Source organism: Salvelinus sp. IW2-2015, unplaced genomic scaffold, assembly GCF_002910315.2.
Source record: "Salvelinus sp. IW2-2015 unplaced genomic scaffold, ASM291031v2 Un_scaffold1068, whole genome shotgun sequence".
NCBI lineage: Eukaryota > Metazoa > Chordata > Actinopteri > Salmoniformes > Salmonidae > Salvelinus > Salvelinus sp. IW2-2015.
Window position 1 is genome coordinate 279,081 of NW_019942714.1, and position 26,891 is coordinate 305,971.

The 26,891-nt window shown below is 45.8% G+C and overlaps 2 protein-coding genes across 3 annotated transcripts in view; one reads left to right on the forward strand and one right to left on the reverse strand.

The window, feature by feature from the left end:
• Window positions 1–468: 468 nt before the first annotated feature.
• rad52 (RAD52 homolog, DNA repair protein) lies at window positions 469–6,617 on the forward strand. 2 transcript variants are annotated; one of them, XM_024137004.2, is made up of 11 exons: window positions 469–588; window positions 1,739–1,837; window positions 2,447–2,548; window positions 2,711–2,804; window positions 2,968–3,035; window positions 3,924–4,042; window positions 4,153–4,228; window positions 4,305–4,591; window positions 4,752–4,960; window positions 5,613–5,886; window positions 6,121–6,617. In XM_024137004.2, exons 2-11 carry the CDS (start codon window positions 1,778–1,780, stop codon window positions 6,122–6,124), a joined length of 1,293 nt encoding a protein of 430 aa, XP_023992772.1. In that variant the 5' UTR covers window positions 469–588; window positions 1,739–1,777; the 3' UTR covers window positions 6,125–6,617. The 2 variants fall into 2 exon arrangements, with proteins under 2 accessions (XP_023992772.1, XP_023992771.1); XM_024137003.2 differs by having other exon boundaries at window positions 470–588; window positions 5,613–5,876.
• LOC112069652 (serine/threonine-protein kinase WNK1-like) overlaps window positions 6,476–26,891 on the reverse strand; it is a 62,982-nt gene continuing 42,566 nt past the window's right edge. The window contains 20 exon segments of the mRNA XM_070438642.1: window positions 6,476–9,590; window positions 9,767–9,975; window positions 10,153–10,302; window positions 10,518–10,711; window positions 10,917–11,536; window positions 11,921–11,971; window positions 12,143–13,113; window positions 13,357–13,488; window positions 13,582–13,633; window positions 13,739–13,867; window positions 14,060–14,176; window positions 14,809–14,968; window positions 15,138–15,217; window positions 16,136–16,213; window positions 21,640–21,690; window positions 21,847–22,016; window positions 22,142–22,478; window positions 22,588–22,689; window positions 22,916–23,135; window positions 23,338–23,426. Of these exon segments, the coding sequence (XP_070294743.1) occupies window positions 9,234–9,590; window positions 9,767–9,975; window positions 10,153–10,302; window positions 10,518–10,711; window positions 10,917–11,536; window positions 11,921–11,971; window positions 12,143–13,113; window positions 13,357–13,488; window positions 13,582–13,633; window positions 13,739–13,867; window positions 14,060–14,176; window positions 14,809–14,968; window positions 15,138–15,217; window positions 16,136–16,213; window positions 21,640–21,690; window positions 21,847–22,016; window positions 22,142–22,478; window positions 22,588–22,689; window positions 22,916–23,135; window positions 23,338–23,426 (4,269 nt within the window). The 3' untranslated portion in view covers window positions 6,476–9,233.

The following is a 26,891-nucleotide window of genomic DNA, read 5'->3' on the forward strand; positions in this document are numbered from 1 at the left end:
ATTGTGGTGGTGAACATGCACCTGKATTTCTGAAGTGCCCTGTTAGGGTGAAGGAGACGGAGCTGGCAAGAATAAGGGCTGTCCATCATGTCTCCTGTCCAGAGGTGGTGAGAAGAGTGGAGTGACGTTGAATAAGTAATGGTAGTAGGAGTAGAGACACCAGATGATGTTCCTTGTCAACAGAGGGATCCTGACATGTTGCATGTTATGAATTTGGACTTTGTAGCATTTATTGCATTGGTTATCAACTGTACAGCGCAAACAGAGAGGAAATCAGAAAGAATAGTCATCGTTGTGAGTGCGGCTGAGCGTTTTTTYGGACTCAGATTTTACAGCAGAGWCATTACAAAGAGACTTGTAGATGAATGCTCTGTCCTCACAGGCGCCTGAGCAGGAGTGAGGTGGTTGTTTTACCACCCCATACAGTAGGTGGCGGCAATACACSAATAGGTTGTAGTCTGCCATAAAACTTTAAAGAAGAAGAAGATGCGTCACTCAAACTTCGACTCAGGGGCAAGCGGGAAATACAATATTTTGTAGCTAGCTAGAATTCACTAGCTATAAACTTAACACGCTCTAAACTCTAAGGTAATTTACGGAACATGTATTAACTTTCCAACSTTTGTGAATAATACAGCTTCACCTCATAGCTAGCAAATTTTTCATCGGCTAATATATGCCAAAACAACTGCTAGCCAGTTAGTTATAGCGAGCCAACTAGTTAGCTAGCTAGACACATTCCAGAAATGAGCAGTTTGTATCAAAGCGATAGCTACATTGTAACTATTCAAATCAAATTTTATTGGTCACATACACATGGTTAGCAGGTGTTATTGCGAGTGTAGCGAAATGCTTGCTTATTAAGGTCAAAGTATGAGTTCGTTTGTAAACTCTGCGCACTTCGTTATGTCAGCATTTACATTTTCTAACGGTACGTTGCCGATTTGGACAGTAATACAGCTGGATACGTTTTATTAGTCGTATGTACTGGATACACATGGCATACACCGTCCAACGAAACGRTTACTTTCAGGGTCTTTCTCGACACTGTAACAGTAAGAAACAAATATATAACAATACGAACAAAGGAAATGGCTAAGTAGAATAGAATACACATTTAACCACAAGTAGATATAATGTTAATACAGGAAGTGTCGTGTGGCAAATTMTGGTGGCACCAMAATTGGGAAGGACGGGCTCGTGGTAGTGCATCTTTAAGGGGCGGCAGGTAGCCTAGTGGTTAGAGCGTTGGGCCAGTAACTGAAAGGTTGCTAGATCGAATCCCTGAGCAGACAGGGTAAAGATCTGTCGTTCTGCCCCTGAACAAGTTAGCCTGTCTTTGTAAATAAGAATTTGTTCTTAACTGTCTTGCCTAGTTAAATAAAAACAATGAGCTGACTGTTATTAGTGGAATGGTATGAAACAAATGGTTTGATGTAATTCCGTTCCAGGTTTTATTATCAGCCGTTCTCCCCTCCGCAGCTGACAGGAAGGCACAATTGAATGCTTAGAGACCGTCAGCTTGTGGCCGTGGGTTCTTTTTTGATGCTGCGGGCCTTTTACAGGCACCATTTCGAGGAGATGTCCTAGATGGGTGTGAGCACGGTCCCAGTGATGTACTGGGCCGTTTTCACCACCCGCTGGAGGACCTTGCGGTCGTGGATGGAACAATTCCCATACCAGGCCTTCATGCAACCGGTCAGGACTTGATTGACTGTCTGTCATACACTTTTTGCAGCACCTGCCACAGTATTGATAAACTGGAGACTGTGAAAATATGCACCATGATACAGAGGAGGACAAGAGCAGCCAAGCATRCAACACGCGCTTCGGGCAGGTAGGTTTGGGGTGCATCTCAGGAGTCTAAAGTGGCTCCAAATCCTCTATCCTTTCATGTAAACACTGATGTGAAAGAACTGGACAAGGGAATGCGTCATCCATCCTTTGTTTTCAGATCAGTTAAAGCTGCAATATGTAACTTTTTGGGTGACCCTACCAAATTCACATAGAAATAGAGATCTGCCATTCTCATTGAAAGCAAGTCTTAAGACACTTGTAGATCTGTTGTGAACTATTGCTATGCTTCCCATTAAGTTTAGTTTTAGCGGCTRTTACTTTAAAAGTACTTCTGAGAGTACTATATTTTTGGTTATGGAAAATATATTTCACAGTGGTTTAGATGGTACAGTGATTCTCTATAGTCTACACTATGCTTGTTTTGTCACAAACTGAAATTAGGCAAACTATTAGAATTTTAGCAACCATGAAATGGCGGAGTGATTTCTGCATAGTGTATCTTTAAGATGCAGGATAAGAAAGCCTCTTTAGACTATAGAAAATACCTTAGACTTTTTTTATCCACCCAAATGAATAAAAACAGTGTAGGACACTGACCTTTTTGCTTTATAATGGCAAGCAAACCTCAACCAAGACTTTATCTTTCCAGTATAACTATACTGCAGAGGAGTACCAGGCAGTCCAGAATGCACTGCGACAGAAGCTGGGACCTGAATACATCAGCTCCAGGATGGCTGGAGGGGGCCAGAAGGCAAGGCCAAGTCACACAAACTTTTTTGTTGTTGAAAACAACTTCGAATTACATCCTAATCCACCCAAGAGAAAACTAACCAATAAGTACACACTTCATCATCAGCCTTCACTCACTAAAACGCCCGCTTGGAACTAAAAAACAGTGTTGTCCTTGTTGCAGGTGTGTTACATCGAGGGGCACCGTGTGATCAGCCTGGCCAATGAGATGTTTGGATACAACGGCTGGTCTCACTCCATCTCCCAGCAGAATGTCGGTAGGAGAGCTGGAGCATCGCTAGCTATTAAACAGTATATTTAGACACTTACTTCTGTCTTCAGTGTAACCTTTATTATTTATTTATGACCCACTGGGTACTGTATATGAATGTGTTAGTGTAATGCACAGTCACAACACAGCGACGGTCTGTCTCCTCACAGACTTTGTTGACCTCATCAATGGGAAGTTCTACGTTGGAGTCAGTGCGTTTGTCAAAGTCCAACTGAAGGTGGGTGATGGGCAGAGAAGTCAACCATTGTTATTTCAAATCTACAGTGCCACTGTTGGCTCTTCCCAGTTTTGGAAGTGTGTTTCAAGGGAGGGTGCAATGAGTTGTGTGTTGTTCGGCAATGCTGTGCCAACATTGGTTATTATGTTTACCCATTAAATAGTTGGGAGCATCTATAGTACATATATAGTAGTACATACACTGAGTGTATAAATCATTGGCACCTTCTAATATTGAGTTTCAACCCCCCCCCTTTTGCCATCAAAACTYCCTCAGTTTGTTGGGGCATGGGCTCTACAAGGTGTCGAAAGCGTTCCACAGGGATGCTGGCCCATGTTGACTCCAATGCTTCCCACAGTTGTGTCAAGTTGGCTGGTTGTCCTTTGGGTGGTGGACCATTCTTGATACACACGGGAAACTGTTGAGTGTGGGAAAACCCCTCACCGTTGCATTTCTTGACAAATCGGTGCGCTTGGCACCTACTACCATACCCCGTTCAAAGGCACTTAAATCTTTTTTCTTGCCCGTTCACCCTCTGAATGGTGCGCACACACACACACATAATCCATGCCTCAAGGCTTAAAAATCCTTTAACCTGTCTCTTCATCTACACTGATTGAAGTGGARTTAACAAGTGACATTGATCATAGCTTTCACCTGGATTCACCTGGTCAGTCTGTCATGGAAAGAGCAGGTGTCCTTAATGTGTTGTACACTCAGTGTCTATAGTAGCATATATAGTGTACAACTTTGTTTTTTAATACAGTTTACTCTCTGTTAGCACCACTACAAACCATTTTGGGTGTGTCAACTCACGCTTTTTACTATAATGTATTTCACACACTTACTGTATTACTAAGTGTGTTTGGTGTGTCTCTCTCCCCATAGGACGGGTCGTTCCATGAGGACGTTGGCTACGGGGTGAGCGAGGGACAAAAGTCCAAGGCCCTGTCACTGGAGAAGGCCAGGAAAGAGGCGGTCACTGATGGACTGAAGAGAGCACTCAAGTACAGGGGGAGACACTACACTTCATGTACCATGAACTACTTTTTACTGTGTGTGTGTGTTGGTGTCTAAGTTTGTTGTAGTTCTGATATTTGATCCCCCATCCTTCCAGATGTTTTGGAAACGCCCTTGGGAACTGTATCATGAATAAAGAGTACCTCATATCCATCAACAAGATCCCTAAACAGGTTAGATACTGTTCCTGTCAACTGTCATTTACATCCATCCATCCTTTCCAGTGTTCACTGTCTGTGTCTCTCCCAGCCTGCTCCCCCTCTGGACCCGGCCCAGACCAAGCGTTCTGACAGTGAGCCGTCAGTGGAGAAGGCCCGGCTGTCTAGCTTGGCCCGGTGGGAGGGTGCTGGGCCTGGGTCAGGGAGGGCACCACTGGAGCAGCCCAGGGCCCACAACCACCACCAGGCTCCCCCAGGGGAGCACGGGGACAGAGGGGGAGCCAGGACCTTTCTCTCACACACCCCTACTGCTGTCTCTGGACCTGTAGCTCCCTCAGCTCCATCAGACAGTGAGAATAAGTGCTGTAATCTTGTCAGGTAAGCAACAGCCAGATGACTAACTGTCAAACCTTTCTTGTGTATTGGTTTTATTACAGGTGTGTCTGTCTCTATATTTCCTCTCTGTACCCAAACTCTTACTCTCACCTCTGTTCTCTCTCTTATCTCCTCTCTATCCCTCTCGTCCTCCTTCCTTCAGGTCTTTATCAGATGTGGAGGACCTCTGTCTCTCTGACGCCCACACAGACCCCAAGCAGCTGAGGAAGCTCAAGCAGCAGCAGCTGCAGCAGAAGTTCCGCCAGGAGATGGAGGTGAAAAAGCTCCTACAGGGACAGGGACAACCTCTGCTCCAGCTCAAGACAGAGGGCCCAGACACAGCTATTGCACAGGCACCCAGTGGAGCTCATGGTAAGACAATAAGCAAGCAAGAAAATACTATATTTTGGAGGACTGGTGCTTGACTTGGGCAGGAGCTCACCGGAGTACCGGCACCTTACATTTTCTATTGTGAAGCTCCTGCACCTAAAATATAAACAGTCCCGGTACCCAAAATGATTTCCGGCACCTATTTCAGTCCAAGTCGAGCACTGTGGAGGACCATACAATCTGTTAGCAAGAAATGTCCAAGTTCTGTATTAATGCAGTATGGCGTTTGTGTTAGCGTCAGTTAACCATGTTCTATGTGACTGGTGTTCGTCTTGTACTAGTGTTGCCATGCTCTTTGGGAATGGGATACCTCTCCTTCCAGGTAGGTTTAGCACCCCTGACCAGGGACAAAGACCACCATGGCTTACAGCACACCTAGTGGACACAAAGAACCCTGCAGKAGGGATGAGTATCTTGCCAGTACCGTAAACCACCACCAGGGAGCTCAAGTAGAAAGAATGGGAACTACGCATATTGTTGCGGAAATCTACCTCCCTATGCTGCCGTCTCTGTTACATGTGTACCTGAATACTGTGGCTGCTTCTAGTTGTTACTGTTGTACTAGGGGCTATAAAATCCCCATAGTGTGACAATATACTGTATATTCTCTAACACTTGTCATCGTCCCCCCAAGATAACCCAGAGCTGTGGAACTTCACTCTTGACGGCATCCAGGAGTTGGAGGCCCCAGCAGGTGGACCTTCTATAACATCATCCTCGTTACGACCCAGCACGCCAGGGGGTAGTCACCAAATGCTGACCCGCAGTAAGACACCTCAGAGAGGGGCTTCACCATCCCTACGACCCCCCGTCAGGCCCCACGAGCCCCCACCACACGGCCAAGGACAGGGGGGGCACCAACCCCAGTATCACAACCCTAGGACATCTGACAGGGCAGGTGAGACTGGGTAATGAATGAGCTGCTTTAAAACAGTGGACATCATTAACCCTGGTCCTGGGGGACTACTGGGCGTGCTGCGTTTTGTTTCAGACCTGAACTAACATATCTAATTATCAACACCTTGATTAGCTGAATCAGGTATTCTAGCAAAGTAAAGTACCTTCAATTTAACCAGTTTGAGAAACATTCTTGTTATTGGTACAGCATTTTCTAGATTATTAATTGCCTTTTCTTGTCACAGGTGAGGCATTCAGTCCATGTAGACAAGGACAGTACATGAAGAAACGCAAGCTGGACACTTGAGAAAAGGCTGTTACCTAAAAGCCATTTTACCAACAAGTCTTCATTTTGATTTTGTATTTTATTTTAATTGAGTATATTGGCATCTCCTGTTGCTGCTAAATGTAAAGAAATGTTTATGGTTTTTGTAAATAAAATCAGGGATTTGTTTGCCTTTCAAAAAACGGGACTATTCTTTTACATGCAAGTGTAACCTTTGTTCTGAATGTCATCATGTTACAGGTCCAGGATCCGGGCCACACCAACCTCATTGGCAGAAATAGGTCTACTTGGTGCATGTAAAAGATGAAACAATATGATTTCAGTTGAATTTTTATTAATTTTTTAACACTTTGTACAACGTGAAAAAACAACCATAGAGTAGGCTGGTCCCTGGAAGAGCAAGAGAAAAGATGGACAAAAATCCAAGAGTACAACATGAAATAACGTTATAAATGTCAGTAGCCTAAGGAGACAATTGTGCCTGTAGAATCTTTTCACCACTTGAGGATAATTGGGTGATTAGTAGCTTGTGCTGTACAGTGGGTTGTTGTAGGTAAGCCAAAGGTCTAAAACCAGTTAGCATGCAGAATTCAGGAAAGACACATGCCAATATTATATTGAGATACATTGACACCTGAGCAATTCATGATCGGCACTTTGTGTGGACTTGCATACAGCAAAGAAAAGCAGGATCTCAGTTTTCCCAATATCAAAAACACTAAATAACAACCCTCGTCGGCATGAAAACATTTCCCCTTGGTGCCTATTAAACATTGCATATTCTGCATTGCAGTAACTTATTATTCTCTAGAGAAGTTAAAGTAGTAGTTCAATCCAGGAGTGGGTGAGGTCACTGTATCGAGGGGAATGGCACTCATCACGTAAGGTGGCAAAGAAGCAAGAGAATGGTGCCAATGGAGAGAAAAAACACAGTTTAGTTTTCTTATCTGTTGAAAACAAGTGCTGCTATGCAATACTGTACTGATTACATTCACTTAGACAAGTCATACCCTTTTTCAACAACCAACATAAGATACACAAATGCCGGTTTTGGTGACTACAGAAAATAACCTGTTTTCATGCAACACTGCTCTGCTTTACATGAGTCAGTCCTGTGTTGATATAAGACTCACCTGCCTCTTCTGACAGACTTCATTAGGTATGTTTAACTTTCACATGAAACATTTACCCATGTCTATGGACGTTTGATGGATCTCACAGGTCGSCAGTTAACTGGTCTTTCAGTCACTGGACTCTAGTCCATCAGAAAGAACAGTAGGGCTAGGTGATTATGGTGGAAGTTCTCAGTAGTGAGGATGCGAAGCACTAAAGAGTTCTGAAAGTTTACAGGGCTGTCCGTGTGTGTACTGTGTGGGGGTGGGTAAATCGCAAGACATAATACTTACTCTATGGCGATGAGCATTATATGAAAGCATTATTTAAATGTAACACATGTACCTTGCATGTATAGACATATACACAGTAAAACAAAACAAAAATGACAGGGTGGTGTATGATAAGAGCTGAAGAAGCACAGGACTACTCTGCTGTTACGGAGTACAATACCAATAATAACCCTGCAATTGCACGTTATATTCCTTTAACTACATGTTGTTTAACAACATTTAATAGTTAGTGAAACATCAAAATATGATGGCTGAATACAGGTCCATAGAGAACATATTGTATTTGTATTTAAATATACACACAAAATAAACCACAGAAAGGGAACCCCAGACAATTTGTCATGATTTTGAAATATGACGACAACGGGAAATAAGGTTGGATAGATTTGTGAAAAGTTGACATTTCTAAGGTCTGTGTGAACATCATGCCCCGTTCACTGCTAGATAATATACCAGTAGTATCTATAGATAACCCCATGTCTCAGGAATGTACCGAGGGCCATAGCCTTACTTACCACCTGGTGTACTGTAGTCACTCTGATGAGGTGAGACAACCGACACAGTAGCTGAAGCCTACAACTCAAACAGTTGATAAGCCTAACCAGTCTCTAAAGCGTAAACCAAAATCACTCATGGATACAGTCAGGCTAAATCCAAAGCATGGACATGACAGGAAGTAGATAATGATAAACTATCTACAGACAGGTCTGTTACTTAGCTCACGCTAACAGGTTATGGTCTCAAATAAGAAYGTAACACCCTCAGTCAGGCATAACATCACACCATCTCAGAGGGACAGATAGAGTCAAATATAACCATAGAATCATAACCTAGGACAAGAAATATTTGTTATACAAAGAAAATGTGTACATGCGTTTAGGGGTTGAAGGCCACTGTTACACGGGGCCAGGGACTCACTCCTTTCCCCACAATGCTATTATTGCATCTTACTGTATGGCGATGATATGGGTAACCACTATCCAGTAAAACCTTACCGACTTCCATTCACTCTTCTTTCCTTCTCTACATACTGTATCTCTCTCGACTTTCTTTATACAAACTTGATACCCACAATTCATCTGTTTCTCACCAAGATAGCTTCCCATACCATTCAACACCCCCGAATCTCAGCCAATAACAGTAAGGCTAGGAGGTGCGTGTGTGTTGGCAGGGTTTCTCTCTATCTTCTAAATTCTGTCCTAGTTAAGCTTAAGGCCAGTTACAGTCAAGAAGTGATTAAGAGTTCCCCCTCCCCCTCCCTATCCTCTCCTTCAAGGGAATGATGACGTCACAATGGTGCTTTCAACAGACGTCTCTGGCCGTTGCTGTTTGTGCTCTTGGCTTAATGGCTTTCATTGGACAAACCTAAATGTCAATCACAACCCGCTTCCACAGCCATTGGCAGAAAAGACTGGGCCCTGGTAGGGGTGAAGGTGTGATTGGTGTGCTATGGGTATGTATTGCACTCTCCCTCCAACCGACAGACAGACCTCTTTTTTCGCCTGACAGGACCACAGTCTCCTCTCCTTCGTTCTCTTCTTTTTTGTTCACCTCACCAATAAGCGAAACAGAACAAAACATCAGAGAGTGCTAGTAGTTGTCCTATGGCTCTCCTCCTCCCTGCCCTCAGTCCCTCTCAGCCTAGCCTGACTAACCCAGGTCCAGGCTACGTGGGCCTCAGGTTGGGGCCTCCAGGGTTGCTGACAGGTTTCTGAGTGGCTCCCACGTGGAAGGCCTGCTGAAGCGGGGCTGAGGCCGAGGAGGGGGCTTGGGGCTGGTACTGGGCCTGCGGCTGGGTGGAGGCCAGGAGGCCCACCTGACAGGGACCTGTAGGTCCTGCCCACTGGGGGGTGCTGTAGGTGGATGGGCCGTAGCCGAAAACCTGGGCAGGGGTGCCCAGAGAGCCCTGACGCGGGCAGAGGGGGATGGAGGGGTTGGTGGAGGGGTGGGTAGTAGGGCAGAGGTGGCCGGGGGCAGAAAACTTTCGGCCCATGTTGGCTTGTGGAGGGATATGTAGAGGGATCTGTAGTTAGGAAGAGGGGACAGGAGAGAAGGAGAGGAATTGGATAAGGGGAAGTTACAAAAAAACACTATTAAGTGAAAAAAAAAGCAAGCATAATCATGAAAAAATAGAGCTAAAAACATAGATTGGCAGATGATGGAAATGGCTGGTCTTTAGACTGAGTCGTGAGGCCTTACGTCGTGTCCGGGTCCCTGGGATGTCCCCTTGGGTCCTTTCTTGCCGTGGGAGAGGCTGATGGCGTCTCGAGCCCAGTTGTCAACTAGCAGGTGCAGGTCGTCTGTGAATGTGCCCTTGCGACTCTGTGTTACGGCCGGGGCCATGTTAGGGCCTGACGGCTGAGACTGGCTGGTGTTCGCTCCACTGTCTGAACTGGTCCCACTCACTCCTGGAAGACATACAGAGACGAGTTCAACCTGGGAAGCCAACTCGTTTCTCAAATCAAGTTTGGCTTCTCTTCTGGAGATGTATCATCTCTTGGTTTGATGAATATTACGTGGGTTTGCCTTTCTAAAACATGTAGTGAAGGAGCATAGACAATAGGAGCGCCGCTGGGTTTGCTTACCCATGGTGGAGGTGCTGAGGCTGGGCAAGGAGGGGGAGAGTTTGAGATTCTGGAGGGAGGTCCGGCTGCCTGGCTCAGAGAGCCCTGCCGTGGGGCGAGACGTCTGCTTAGAGGAGGACTCTGGGGAGATCTGGCCTGTGACTTGGGCTGCTAAACACACACACCAACATCAACCACAGAGTGGAGAGAAACAACTGATCACATTACATTTATACCTTCTAAGCTAGCAGTCTCTACCCTTTAATATTGACTGATTACTCGTTGCTTGCAGTCCAACATTTGTATATTAATTTCCATTCAGCAGTGCGGAGATAGTCCCTCACTAGATACAGACAGCTGGACTGACCAATCATAACTCGTGTTACCTGAGTGCAAGGGACCGGGCTGGGCGCTGCTGCGGGCTGATTTGCTGGCCTTGGTCTTGGRCCTGCGTCGGCCCCCGGCCATGGCCACAGACGGGGAGAGGACAGCCGAGGGACGAGGTTTACCCAGCCTGGTYAACAGAGCATCGATTTCCTCCTTGTGACGGGAGTGGAGGGTCTGGCTCTCTATCATATGTCTGTGGAGGGAAGGAGGAGTGGAGGAAGAGAGGAGGAGGGCAGAGTGAGGCAGGGTTGTAACAAATACAGTACAACAGTCATCACTTCTCTCTTCCACCACTACTAAGTGATCCCATTGAAATTTAAAAACATATAAAGAGAAATATTGCCCAAAACGGCAAACAAACAAACAGGTTACATCTTGGAGGAGTGAAGGTAACATACTTCTCTCGGAGGTGGCTGACTTCCCTCTCAAAGGCCTCATCCTCTGGCCCTGAGTCATCCTCGTTGTCGCTGGTCATGTAATGATTAAACAAACCTCTGTTCACGCCGGAGGCGGAGCTACAGGGGTTAGAGGTTGTTGAAGAGGAAGGGCCGTTCTGATGGGAGGAGCTAGATCCCGAAGGAGCCGTGGTATTGGCTGCAGCTGGCGTCACTGAGAAACGGCCCACTTTTGAGACAGAGTTGGGGCTGGTTGTGACACTGGCAGTCACCTGAAAGCGTCCGATGGTGGCGGGCTGCGTTGGGACAGAAGTGAGCCCATCTACGGAGTCTCCATTCCAGACTCCTTTGGAGAGGGAGGAGGAGCGGTGGAGGGTGTTCTCTGGGCTGGAAAAGGAGGAAGACGAGGAAGAAGAGGAGGAGGACGAAGAGGGTGTGAGGGAGGAAGAGGAGGCGATGGTAGAGGGGTCAGGAGTGCTGCCGGCGCCAGCTTCTGAGACCTGGAAGCGTCCCAGTTTGACGACCCCTGTGGAGGGCGTTGCTGCTCTACTGCTCCCTGGGATGGTCTCAGGGCTCACAGCTCTCCTCAGCTGGCCGTCCAGACTACCAAGAGGCTGCTGGGACTGGACACACACACACGAGACATGTCAGTAACAAACATACCAACACAACTCACTCAGAAAACATTCAAAATAACTAACGCAACTAATATAGGTAAGATAACACAACAGAACAAGCACAACTCTGTGTGTAATGTGTAACTCTGTCGTTGTATGTGTCGAACTACTTTGCTTTATCTTGGCCAGGTCGCAGTTGTAAATGAGAACTTGTTCTCAACTGGCCTACCTGGTTAAATAAAGGTGAAATATATATTTTTTCAAATAAAAACTAGACACACCACTTAAAGATGACCCAACGTTCACCTATTCCACACATCTACAAAACTCAACATTACAGTACATAACTTAAAACTTCTCAAGGGTACAAGTTCTGAAAAGAGGACTAACCTGGTTTGGTACTGGGAATGGAGGCAATTGCTCAGAGGTAGGGGTGTCTGCCTGCTCGGAGACACCAGGATACATCCGACACACACACACACACACACAAAGATGTAATCATTATTATCAAGGTGGGAGAAAATCCCTCAAGTTACAACAACTGAAAAAAGCATTTAGTACAAATACTATATTTTCTCAGTCACTGGACAATCAGAGTACCCTCTACTGTACCTGCGCTCTGGTGGCTTGGCCATGCTTTTCTGGATGGATCTGTGCATGTTCCGCTGGTGTGAGGCCCTGTCCTGCGTTGGAGGGGGGGCCCGGGGCTCCCTGTTCCCCTGAAGTGAGGGACAGGTTGAAGGGGGGCACCAGGGCCGCCAGATGGGGAGGGGAGATGGTCTCTGTGGAGGAAGAGGTGGTCTCAGTGTTGCCAGTGTCAGCGGAGGTGGTGTCCTTAAAGAGGGAGCGCAGCTTCTTTTCTAGGGCATGGATGTCATCTATACCAGGGGCCTTGGACTGGGACTCTCCCCCATCTGGGTCCCCTGGCTGCAGCTGGGACGGTTGGGAGGGCAGGGTAGAGGGTGGAAGTTGGGTGGGAGCCATTGCAGGCTGTGCCACAGGGACAAAGGTAGGGACAGGCTGAGACTGGGAGGAGGTGGGCTGAGTGACAGGAATGGACACAGGGATAGGCTGAGAGGACAGGATAGGAACAGGAACAGGGTGCTGCTCTGAGCTGGTCACAGTCCCAGAGTTACTGGGTGGAGCTCCAGAGACAGGGGGGAAAGGGGCAGAGCTGCTTCCCAGCTGGGGGGTAGCAGCTGGGGGGACAGGGGCCGGGGTGGCCTGGGGAGCAGCTGGAGGAGGGGATGTGATTTGGGCAGGGGTAGGCTGAGAGGGGGCAGCTTGGTAGCCAGGCTGGGGGTGTGGGGTGGGATCAGTGGTAGCAGATGCAGGGGCTGGAACTGGGGTTGGAGACACCCTCCCGGTGGCAACTTGGCATGTGGAGGGGGGAAGAGAGGAGGACCCAGAGGGGATGACAGAGACATGAGGCAGGGTGGAGGAGGTGGTGGGGGCCGGGTGCAGACCAGCCTGGGAGGAGGGGACTGTGCTGGTGGCTCGTCTCTCCCCACGCGTCTCCCTCATCTCAGTGAAGGCCTGCTGGAGGCGGCTTGAGGGGGCAGACAGGGACAGGCCCAGACTCACTGGGGCAGCGGGGAGGTACACAGAGAGAGGAGTCACTTACATAATCTGGGCTCTTACAACAAGTCATTTATCATCATGACGTCAAACACACTAATGTTGGTAAATGCATCAAGCAACATGTTTTAGAGTTCTCAAACATGTCAAGGTTGGAAGTGGGGCACATTTTTGAAACACAGACTTCTAACATTCTATATGTGAGTTCTGGTTGCACTTTATGGCCCAGAGATTCCAGTAACTCTCACCTGGATGGGGCTCGTCCCCAAACGAGGTGTTAGCCGAGGGAGGGCCGAAGAACTGCTCTCTCAAACGGGACTCTGGGACAGGGCTGACGATGAACCTCCGGCCTGCAGAGTGGACCACCTGAGCTGCAACGTCTAGGCAACAGGGGTGAGAGGTGAGTAGTGAAAAGGTGAAGCCCAGACAACCATAATTCAGTAGAGATAGTAAATGTGTAGGTGCATGTTTACCAGACAGAGGAGTGGGCTTGTCACGCTGCTGTAAGGGGTCATCTACCACAATCTGTGGAGAGAGAAGGACAACACCATGTCAACTAAAGGCTGCCTAGGAGTTAGTGGGTGGGTAGTGTAGTGAGGGGAAAGATGAAGTGTTGCTGTGGTATGTTACTTGAGTGAAGGGCGGTTGAGCGCAGCCTTCCTTCATGCCCTCTACTTTATCGCCCGGCATTTCGATGACCTCCCGAACCTGCTCGATGAACGACTTGCGTTCGCTCTCCAGGATAAACTTACTCAGGACCTGAGAGAAGGATATACATTTAACTACAATAATACAAAAACCCATGCCTATCAAATCCACATTTCCACCTGTGGAAAGAGACTTGTGGAGCTACAAAACAAATACATCTAATTTCTTTACTTTTGACAATTACAGAGACTTGGGGGATACAACTCAGATCAGTGCCTTTTAGTTTCTTATCATCATCATTACCATGATCCGTGCGATCTCTTCAGGGTTATCTCCATCCAGGTCGAACTTAAAGGTGACCATCTTCCTGTTGTGGGTCTCCAGCTGGCACTCCGCCACCCGGTCTCCCATGTTGGAGATCTGAAAACAGACACACAGAGAGAGGACACCAGCTGAAATACGACCAGACGTCTGTAGACACAGAGAGAGGACACCAGCTGAAATAACGACCAGACATCTGTAGACACAGAGAAGAGGACACCAGCTGAAATACAACCAGACGTCTGTAGACACAGAGAAGAGGACACCAGCTGAAATACAACCAGACGTCTTGTAGACACAGAGAGAGGACACCAGCTGAAATACAACAGACGTCTGTAGACCACAGCAGAGAAGACACCAGCTGAAATACAACCAGACGTCTGTAGACACAGAGAGAGGACACCAGCTGAAATACGACCAGACGTCTGTAGACACAGACAGCAGGTGAGAGGCCAATAGGGCTGCAAAATTCCTGTAACGTTTTTCTGAAATGCCGGTTAGAAGATTGTCCGGAATCCGAAGGGAATAAGCAGGAAATCTAAAATCCTCCAACCAGTATTTCTGGAAAACCTGGGTATGTTGAAAATGACTGGAATTTTGGCTTGAGGAGATAGAAGTGGCCATGTGGGGTCTGTGTGTGACTTCTGTGCGAGCCAGGGACAGAGCGCTCCACATAGAGGAAGACAGACAGACATTGAGTTGAGGTGAAAGTCTGACCACGTGACTCTTACATTGAGGACGATGAGCTTGGCCTTGGCGGTCTTCTCGTGGCAAGAGTGGCTGCGTACAGAGTGCTGCTGGTGCCGCTTGATCATGGAGCGCCCTTCGTGTCTACCATCTGATGTCCCCTCATAGCCGTTACTCAAACCTGACGATACGTTTGAAAGGCAACTGGGAGAGAGAGAGGAGAGAGAAGTGGGGGGAGTGAGACATCACAAGGAACAAAGGGCCGTATCATACAGTATATAGGTGTATTTTCAATAGAACATATTGAGTAGCAGAAAAGGCTTTCTGGTGTGAGCTAGGTATAAAGCTGATGTGGAGAGATGTGATGCCTTACTTCTCCACAGACTGAGGCACCGGCGCTGTCTGGCCTGCTGCCTTCTCTGCTGACGCCGGCTGGGATACACTCACAGAGGCCTGAAACATCGTCACACACACACACACTGTTCATTAAAAGGATCTTTACAACCATGTCATGTCAAGCATGAAAGCAAGGGTGTGTGATCTGACCGCAAGGGTGTGTGATCTGACCGCAAGGGTGTGTGATCTGACCGCAAGGGTGTGTGATCTGACCGCAAGGGTGTGTGATCTGACCGAGTAATTGGAAATGCTTTGAGCACAAACACACACAGAAGGTTTTGAGCACACACACACTGAAGGTACAAGGTACTTCTCGTAGGACATGTTTTGTATGTGTGTTTGTAGGCTCCTTACAATACTATCACATGCCAGCCTAACAACCAACACACATCTCACACACACACACACACACACGTTACCCCTGGTCTGTGTGTACCTGCGGCATAGAGAGGTTTGCGGCCTGATAGAGGAAGTAGAGGTGCTCTGCGTTGATTGGAGGAGATAGGATAGGGCTCGGATCATTGGCCCATGACTGACAGCCATGCAGGAAGAAGCAGCAGCATGCAAGAGGAATGTATGAAAGAAAGAGTAGAGCCACGGAGCTTTTAGTCCAGGGTTTCCCAAACTCGGTCCTGGGGACCCCAATGGGTGCAAGTTTTGGTTTTTGCCATGACACTACACAGCTGATTCAAATGATCAAAGCTTGATAATCAGTTGATCACTGATGTGTAATAGGGCAAAAACCAAAACGTGCACCCATTGGGTTCCCCAGGACCGAGTTTGGGAAACCCTGTGTTAGTCCAAAAAAGAGAAATAAAGTGGGAAAGAATAGAAAAGAGAAGGAATGACAGGACTGTACTCGCCTGATACAAATAGATGGAATACATGCTGTGTCCTTGTTTGTGACTGTTTTAGCGTTAGTAAGAGCGTAAGCTGGGGTTGTTGTGAACTAGTGTGTCGATGTGTATGTCTCACCTGTATTTGTTGGGCACCAGGCTGGAGCGGTGGTAGTGCTGTGCTCTGAGGTACAGTGCTGCCCACTGGCTGTGGCTGCTGGAGGTGCACGGGAACAATGGGATGAGATGAGGGGGTGGAAGAGACACATAGATAAGAGATCTTCACAAATCAAACAGCCATATCTGCAGACAAGACAATCTCTTCATTATCTATTCACCAACACACTGCTCCTCAAACAAACTCACTATTCTTCCCCCAGAGGCCTAACCGCCTCATAGCTTTACACTGGCTCTCATCCACAATCCAACTCCCCCAGGAATTTACCTACTGCATCATATAGCAACACTATAAATCAGTCTCATATAGCTTCAGTACAGGTCTTACAGCATGGATTATACCACACACACACACACACTCCCTACTCTAGTCAAAAAGCCGTGAAGGATACCATACAATAGGCTTGGGGGGTATCCAGATTTTCATATCGTCATACCGTCCTTCTCTCATCCCGGGATTTACAGTATTACCGGCATAGCACACAAGGGGGCGCTAAAATGCAAGAAAAGGCCATTGGGCCTCTATTACCAAAATGCTAACAAAATTAGCACAAACAAGCGAACAATAAACAAACTAATTGCAAAGAAAGACAAATACAGCTCAAAAAGTTATACAAGCATAGTTAGTAGCTACCTAATGTCATTTTTGGTGAGTGTGGACATGAACAAGCGAAAGGGAACAAGATACATTTAGCAAATGAACAAAGTTGTGATACATTCCTTTCTGAAGTAAGAGAAGCATGTGTACACGGAACAGAAGAGAAAATCACATATGGAGAAAATACATGCTAATAGGAAGCACCTGGAGAAAATGGCAACTGTACAGATAATTCATCAAGAGCTCTTTGACTTCTGGTAGAAAGCCATTATAAAATACAGCATCTAATTTCAAACATTTACAGTGCATTCGGCAAGTATTCCGACCCCATAACTTTTTCCACATTTTGTTACGTTACAGCCTTATTCTGAAATTCATTATTCTGAAAAAGGTATTATATTAAATTTCCCAGAATGCATTAGTTTAACCCTCAAGTTGACCCTAAAGCCTTTTAAAACAAAGCCAAACAAATTAAATGGTTGGTGGAAATATACAGTGCATTCGCAAAGTATTCAGACCACTTGACTTTTCCCACATTCTGTTAGGTTACAGCCTTATTCTAAAATGGATTAAATAGTTTATTTCCCCTCATCAATCTACACACAACACCCCATAATAACAAAGCAAAAACAGGTTATATATTATATACACACACACACATACACATATATAATATATATATATACACACATATATACACACACACATATACAGTGGGGAGAACAAGTATTTGATACACTGCTGATTTTGCAGGTTTTCCTACTTACAAAGCATGTAGAGCTCTGTAATATTTATCATAGGTACACTTCAACTGTGAGACACGGAATCTAAAACAAAAATCCAGAAAATCACATTGTATGATTTTTAAGTAATTAATTTGCATTTTATTGCATGACATAAGTATTTGATACATCAGAAAAGCAGAACTTAATATTTGGTACAGAAACCTTTGTTTGCAATTACAGAGATCATACGTTTCCTGGAGTTCTTGACCAGGTTTGCACACACTGCAGCAGGGATTTTGTCCCACTCCTCCATACAGACCTTCTCCAGATCCTTTCAAGTGTCGGGTGCTGTCGCTGGGCAATACGGACTTTCAGCTCCCTCCAAAGATTTTCTATTGGGTTCAGGTCTGGAGACTGGCTAGGCCACTCCAGGACCTTGAGATGCTTCTTTACGGAGCCACTCCTTAGTTTCCCTGGCTGTGTGTTTCGGGTCGTTGTCATGCTGGAAGACCCAGCCACGACCCATCTTCAATGCTCTTACTGAGGGAAGGAGGTCGTTGGCCAAGATCTCGCGATACATGGCCCCATCCATCCTCCCCTCAATACGGTGCAGTCGTCCTGTCCCCTTTGCAGAAAAGCATCCCAAAGAATTATGTCCACCTCCACGCTTCACGGTTGGGATGGTGTTTCTTGGGGTTGTACTCATCCTTCTTCTTCCTCCAAACACGTCGAGTGGAGTTTAGACACAAAAAGCTCAATTTTTGTCTCATCAGACCACATGACCTTCTCCCATTCTTCCTCTGGATCATCCAGATGGTCATTGGCAAACTTCAGACGGGCCTGGACATGCCCTGTGCTTGGACAGGGGACCAGCTGTGCGCTGCAGTATTTTAATCCATGACGGCATAGTGTGTTACTAATGGTTTTCTTTGAGACTGTGGTCCCAGCTCTCTTCAGGTCATTGACCAGGTCCTTGCCGTGTAGTTCTGGCTGATCCCTCACCTTCCTCATGATCATTGATGCCCCACGAGGTGAGATCTTGCATGGAGCCCAGACCGAGAATGATTGACCGTCATCTTGAACTTCTTCCATTTTCTAAAATTGCGCCAACAGTTGTTGCCTTCTCACCCAAGCTGCTTGCCTATTGTCCTGTAGCCCATCCCAGCCTTGTGCAGGTCTACAATTTTACCCTGATGTCCTTACACAGCTCTCTGGTCTTGGCCATTGTGGAGAGGTTGGAGTCTGTTTGATTGAGTGTGTGGACAGGTGTCTTTTATACGGTAACGAGTTCAAACAGGTGCAGTTAATACAGGTAATGATGGAGAACAGGAGGGCTTCTTAAAGAAAAAACTAACAGGTCTGTGAGAGCCGGAATTCTTACTGTTGGAAGGTGATCAAATACTTATGTCTTGCAATAAAATGCAAATTAATTACTTAAAAAATCAATACAATGTGATTTTCTGGTTTTTTTTTAGATTCTGTCTCTCACAGTTGAAGTGTACCTATGATAAAAATTACAGACCTCTACCTGCTTTGTAAGTAGGAAAACCTGCAAAATCGGCAGTGTATCAAATACTTGTTCTCCCCACTGTATATATATACATATACAGTCATGGCCAAATGTTTTGAGAATGACACAAATATTAATTTTCACATAGTATGCTGCCTCAGTGTCTTTAGATATTTTTTGTCAGATGTTACTATGAATACTGAAGGGATAATTACAAAGCATTTTCATAAGTGTCAAAGGCTTTTTATGACAATTACATTGAAGTGTGATGCAAAGAGTCAATATTTGCAGTGTTGACCCTTCTTTTTCAAGACCTCTGCAATCCGCCCTGGCATGCTGTCAATTAACTTCTGGGCCACATCCTGACTGGTGGCAGCCCATTCTTGCATAATCAATGCTTGGAGTTGTCAGAATTTGTGAGTTTTTGTTTGTCCACCCGCCTCTTGAGGATTGACCACAAGTTCTCAATGGGATTAAGGTCTGGGGAGTTTCCTGGCCATGGACCCAAAAAAGATCAATGTTTTGTTCCCCGAGCCACTTAGTTATCACTTTTGCCTTATGGCAAGGTGCTCCATCATGCTGGAAAAGGCATTGTTCGTCACCAAAATGTTCCTGGATAGTTGGGAGAAGTTGCTCTCGGAGGATGTGTTGGTACCATTCTTTATTCATGGCTGTGTTCTTAGCCAAAATTGTGAGTGAGCCCACTCCCTTGGCTGAGAAGCAACCCCACACATGAATGGTCTCAGGATGCTTTACTGTTGGCATGACACAGGACTGGTGGTAGCGCTCACCTTGTCTTCTCCGGACAATCTTTTTTCCAGATGCCCCAAACAATCGGAAAGGGGATTCATCAGAGAAACTGATTTTACCCCAGTCCTCAGCATTCCAATCCCTGTACCTTTTGCAGAATATCAGTCAGTCCCTGATGTTTTTCCTGGAGAGAAGTGGCTTCTTTGCTGCCCTTCTTGACACCAGGCCATCCTCCAAAAGTCTTCGCCTCACTGTGCGTGCAGATGCACTCACACCTGCCTGCTGTCATTCCTGAGCAAGCTCTGTACTGGTGGTGCACCGATCCCGCAGCTGAATCAACTTTAGGAGACGGTCCTGGCGCTTGCTGGACTTTCTTGGGCGCCCTGAAGCCTTGATCCGATAAATGGTTGATTTAGGTGAGCGCTCTGGAGTAGGTTTTCAAAGATCTCTCTGTACTCTGTTCCGTTCATCTTTTCCTTGATCCTGACTAGTCTCCCAGTCCCTGCCGCTGACAAACATCCCCACAGCATGATGCTGCCACCACCATGCTTCACCGTAGGGATGGTGCCTGGTTTCCTCCAGACGTGAAGCTTGGCATTCAGGCCAAAGAGTTCAATCTTGGTTTCATCAGACCAGAGTCCTTTACGCGCCTTTCAGCAAACTCCAAGCGGGCTGTCATGTGCCTTTTACTGAGGAGTGGCTTCTGTCTGGGCACTCTACCATAAAGGCTTGATTGGTGGAGTGCTGCAGAGATGGTTGTCCTTCTGGAAGATTCTCCCATCTCCACAGAGGAAGTCTGGGGCTCTGTTAAAGTGACCAAGGCCCTTCTCCCCCGATTGCTCAGTTTGGCCGGGCGGCCAGCTCTAGGAACAGTCTTGGTGGTTCTAAATTTCTTCCATTTAAGAATGATGGAGGCCACTGTGTTCTTGGGGACCTTCAATGCTTCATAAATGTTTTGGTACCCTTCTCCAGATCTGTGCCTCGACACAATCCTGTCTCGGATCTCTATGGACAATTCCTTCGACCTCATGGCTTGGTTTTTGCTCTGACATGCACTGTCAACTGTGAGACCTTATATAGACAGGTGTGTGACTTTACAAATCATGTCCAATCAGTTGAATTTACCACAGGTGGACTCCAATCAAGTTGTAGAAACATCAACGATGATCAACGGAAACAGGATGCGCCTGAGCTCAATTTCGAGTATCATAGCAAAGGGTCTGAATACTTAAATAATTGAGGTATTTCAGCTTTTTATTTTTTTAATAAATTCTCAAAAATTACTAAACTTGTTTTCGCTTTGTCATTATGGGTTATTGTGTGTCGATTGAGGGGAAAAGTAATTTAATCAATTTTAGAATAAGGCTGTAACGTAACAAAATGTGGAAAAAGTCAAGGGTCCTGAATACTTTCCGAATGCACTGCAAATTTAGAGGGAGGCTGTGGGTATGAGAGTAGAGGGAAGAGGTGTGCGTTTACAAGGGACGGTTTTTATATAGCTGAGGGGGAAGCGATGGGTGGCAGTAACCTCCATACTACAATAACAAAATACAACAAAGGGTAAGAGAGGGAAAGGTGGAAAGAACGAGAAAGACAGAGGGAGGCGAACAGAAGGAAGGAACAGAGACCAAGAGAAAGAGGGATGATAGAGAGGAAAATATAAGAAGAGGGGGATACCAGTACATCTGAAGAAAACAAAAGAGACAATGGCAAGAAACGCATAAAGAAACCGAAAGAAAGAGGGAGAGAGGGTCCACCATTGTTTTCAAAAATGTGTCTACATTGGTCTTTTGGTAACAGCCCACAAGAACCTCTCATCATGGTGTTTCCATCTATGATCAGTTGAGGAACAGCAGTGGTGTTATTGTGATGGTGACGTGTACCTGTTGTGGAGCCCCAGGGACAACAGTGGCAGTCTGGGCAGCAGGAACCACCTGACAAACAGAACAGAGAGAGGAGGAGAGGATAGAAGGAGGGAGAGAGAAAGTCAGATGTAGTTTCTATTATACTGTACATACAGAGACAAGAGTTGGGTACTGTTACTGTAAGAATATATTAAATACATTGCGTGCCACGATAATGACACTCACCATGGTCTGCTGCGGCTGCTGCTGCGATTGGTCGGTTTGGACAGGGGGCGTGGCCTGTGGGTATGGGGCCTCTGGCTGAGGCTGCTGACTGGGCAGAAAGCTGTATGACACCACCGGCTGAACCAGGTGCGTCTCGGGAAGGATGGAGGAACTATCTGTTATTTGATTGGCTGAAAGAGGGAGGGGTAAAGAATAGGTTTATTAATTGATAGTTCATAAAAACACTAGATTAAGACTAGGTCAATACTACATAGCACTGAGTGCAAAAAAAAGGTGCCAGGCAGAAGGTACAGACCTGTCTCTGTCTGCTGCAGGTACTGGTCCACCTCTGGCACCTCTGACTCTGGCTGGGCTGGAACTTGGGTTGATACTGGGACTGGGAGCTGCCCTGTAGACTGGGGTATGTAGGGAACTCCCTGGGGCCCCAGCTGTGCCGTCTGAGGGGGGATGTCGGGTGTCGTCTGCAGGTTGGGCTGTGGTGGCTGCTGGGTGGGCTGTGGCTGGGTGTAGGGGGCAGCCTGTTGGCCTGGCTGGGAGGCCTCTGTGCCAGGCTGCTGCTGTAGTATTACTTGTTCTTGTTGTCGTTGACCCTGCTCCTCCTCCAGCCTCCTCTTCTCCTGCTCCTCTCTCACCTTCAATATCATCACATCAAGTTCACCTCAGTTTAATTCATTTGATTGCAATATCATAAAACTTTACATTTAGGATTCAGACCTAAGATTCCATTGAGCTGGTACAGACCTGTTGCCTCTGCTCCCTCTTCCTGCTGATGAGGGAAACCCTGTCCTTTATGGCCTTAGCCATGGTCTTATGGTCCCCTTCACACACGTAGCCAGACTCCACCTGAGACAGAGACACACAGACAGAGAGAAAGAGAGAGAGAACAGAACAGGGGACCAGGGCAGTGTTAGGACTTGAAAGATTCCTAAATAATCAGGAAGAATAGACTCCCAAATGGCACCCTATTCGCTATTGGCCCTGGTCAAAAGTAATACACTATATAGATAATATGGTGCCGTTAGGGGTGCAGTCAATATCTCTCTGAAGTGGACATTGTGTCGTCACCCACCATCTCCTGGGCCACGTCCTCGGGGACGTCCTTGCTGAGGTCGAAGGAGAACTCGATGGCCTCGTTTTCCTTGTACTTCCCCTTCAGCTTCTTGACGTCCTCTATCCTCAGCCACAGCTTGATGGCCTCCATCTCCCCGTCATCTTCCTCAGCCAGCTCCACACGCACCCCGGTCTCCTCCTGGAAGAAGGCATGGTTCAGCAGGTCCTTTATCGAGTACCTAGGAGAGACGGGAAGAGTCAAATCAACACAGATATTTTTGACACAACAAAAGCCTTTTAAAGTCGTCTCATTTTGAGAAGGTCCTGGGTGCATGAGTAGGAATACTCTCCCTTGCATCCGTGATTCTATAGCTGGACTTCGCAGAAATCACACTGGGTAAGAGTGTCTGCTGAATTAACAGAATGTGAGTGTGAGCTGACCTCTCGTCCTTGTTCTGTCGGATGCATCCCTCGATGATCTCCTTCACCTCGGGGATGGCCACCTTGTCGAAGCTGGCCGGCTTCACCCCCTATAGGACACAGACACACACACACACACACAACTCCCAGTCAACAACCCACACATTGTCAACATAGAAAGATTCTTCTTCTGTGATTCTATCTTCCTGGGCCTGGTTTCCCGATAGCGATGGAACTTACGCTTACGAGTGTTTTATGATGCATCTTTCCATCAGAAGATGTAACGTGTGTTTTATGATGCATCTTTCCATCAGAAGATGTAACATGGTTTTCCAAAACACCACACAGAGAGTATGTTCGCAAAGTGCGTCGTTGAGGCCTGTGTTGATATGGATTGGATCGAAAGAAAGGCAGCACTGCTCTCGGATCAGCGTTCTCCCTTTCCAATCTAATCTTAACATTAGAATTATTCCACAACACTGATGGCGGATCAGCTCCTAGAGCGATATTATTATCCAAGGCTACAAATATTGATGTTGACTATAATAATGCACTAAATCAAGATTTGGTACATCATTGCACATGTTARACATCATGAAATATATTGAGTCAAATAGCTAAAAAGCATACAAATAGCTAGATATAACTTTATTGAATTAACATGAAATTCCAATATCATTCAGATATATATAGGTCTATGTAGCCTATACTGTATTTATCTTTTGATACAGTTCTTGGTTTTCATTTGAAGTTTCTTTATATCATTCACTTGTTATGCAAAGAAATCGTCAACTTTGTATTTGTAGTCACTGTCACATTTGTTCTGAAGTTATTGGCGGTCACAGAAAGACAGATAAACATAGATTTGGTGTTTAGCGGAGATCTTCTGTGTATAAAATGACGCGGAAGTGCAAAACAGCATCTAACGACGTACTTAGCTGTTCTGAGGCAGTTGTTAAATAACAAACATTTTCAAGAGCAACTTTAGTAACAATGGTTTTGGGAAACCGTTCGGAAATGTAACGATGCACCTACAAAAGGTTCTAACGATGAAAGTAGCCTTAAGATGCTTTTGAGGAATCGGGCCCTGGTCTACTCAGGGTTGTGTTCTGGAGGGCACAAGGTTGCAGATAGAAATGATGTGTACAAAGTTGAAATTATTCCATATTCTACATGCCAGAAGTATGTGTGTTCTACATAATATATGTCTGAACGTTCTGTGGCGTTGCCCTGTCGCCTCCTAGCAGCACTGTATTAGAACAGAGTATAACCCTTTACTGGGCAGCAGTGCATGCTTTGTGTTAAAACTCATGTAATTGAATGTGATGTACTTGAATGTCCCAAATGTTTTTGTGGGAAAACAACGTTGTTGAGGGGGAATAGAGTCACCGGTTACAGTGCTCTCATCTCAGACCAAGGTTCAGTAGCTACAGTACCCACTGAACCCTGGGCCTGTTTTGAGGGCCACTGATCTAAATTCTACATGTGCATTTAGGAGTTATGGTGACACTCCCACCCTTTGAAGATTAGTGGCTAGGGCTGTTACTGGGAGGGAGGGAGAGGAATGTAAATAAGGAAACTGACCATATTTCAAGAGGATTTACTTCTGGGTAACAGAGATTAGGTCTATAGAGACAGCAGGAGACTGCCTGGCTCTACAGAGGTATGGAGGGCTGGATAAGAGCTGTAGTCACAGTCACATTAAGACAGCTCTGATAGACAGTCATAAGTTTGCACAATCAATTCTGTGATAAGTATGTTGTGTATACTGATTCCTGGAATGCAAGTAACTTATCAAGGGAGTTTAACAATGTTTAACTGAGGTAAAAAGGTAACCTGTGTCATAAACAGGGTTGGGAAATTACACCAACCCTTCCAAATGCGGGTAGATTTTGTAATTGGTGGGTAAGAATGTCTATTTCACCAGCCARGTTGACAGGTGATCACACATATATTTGGAATATATACATTTTTTATCCATATGTAGAAGTTGGTCGAATTGACTGGAAAAGCCTACTAAAGTGTGACTTTTTCCTCGAGTTTCTTGGCCAGTTATATCACTTTGTTCACATGCTAGGTAGATTTTTTAATGTTAGTTTGAGTTCGCTGTAACTGTCTGCTGAAATGTTTTTTTCATCAGAGACAAGAGCATATRCAAGTTACCACGGTAACAGCCAGTCCCTTAAAAGGGGCAGCTGAGCATTTGTCTCACCTACTGATTGTGCTTGATTCAGCAGGGATCTCTCTCTCCTAAAAGCTTTTATTAATCAACTTTTAGTCATTTCTTATCATTAAAAACTCTAAAATAGTTTAAATGTTCTCCTAGATTTATTTGTGAGAGTCTACATTTCTACTTAACTTCTTATGGCTGCAGGGGCAGTATTGAGTAGCTTGGATGAAAGGTGCAGAGAGGTGCCCAGAGTAAACGGCCTGCTCCTCAGTCATAGTTGCTAATATATGCATATTATTATTAGTATTGGATAGAAAACACTCTGYAGTTTCAAAAACTGTTTGAATTATGTCTGTGAGTATAACAGAACTCATATGGCAGGCAAAAACCTGAGAAAAAATCCAAACAGGAAGTGGAAATTCTGAGGCTGGTGGATTTTCAACCAAGCTCCCATTGAAATCCCAGCGAGATATGGATGAGTTTTCACTTCCTACGGCTTCCACTAGATGTCAACAGTCTGTAGAACTTTGTCTGATGACTCTACTGTGAAGGGGGGCCGGATGAGAGGAGAATTAGTCACCACTGCCATGAGGTGACCATGCTTTCACCATGCGCGTTCACATAAGAGGGAGCTCCGTTCCATCGCTCATCGTCAATGTAATTCTCCGGTTGGAACGTTATTCAAGATTTATGTTAACAACATTCTAAAGATTGATTCAATACATCGTTTGACATGTTTCTACTGACTGRTATGGAACTTTTGGACATTTCGTCAGGTTTTAGTGAAAGCGCTTTGTGACTTTGGAATTGTTTACCAAACGCGCTAACCAAAGTAGCTAATTGGACATAAATAACGGACATTATCGAACAAATCAAGCATTTATTGTGGACCTGGGATTCCTGGGAGTGCATTCTGATGAAGATCATCAAAGGGAATATTTATCATTGTATTTTGGTCTTCTATTGACTCCAAACATGGCGGGACAGTGGCTGGTGGACCAAAAAGTGAATTTCCCACCGTGGTCGTGCAGTGCTCACGGAGTGATCAGGTGTACCTACTCCCTCCCAGTGTAGTTGATGAACAACTGTGATCATTGACGTGGCAGCAGAGATTACAGTACTAGAATGCAATGCTGATTGGTGACAAAATAGGCTCACCTTCAAGGTCCATTTCTAACCATAAATCATGGAGTATCTATGTCGAGGTGTGTGTTTTATTGCTCCTCCTTTGCCAAAGACCAGTTCCAGTATCAGCCAGAGGGAAAATAACAGGACAGTGCAAACACTCCAATCAATCACACACTCCTCACTTCAACTGACAGACACGCAACACAACTTATAGACTCATTCCACACACGCGTCAGGGAGACAGAGCAAGGAAACAGAGAGGAAAGAGAAGGAAATA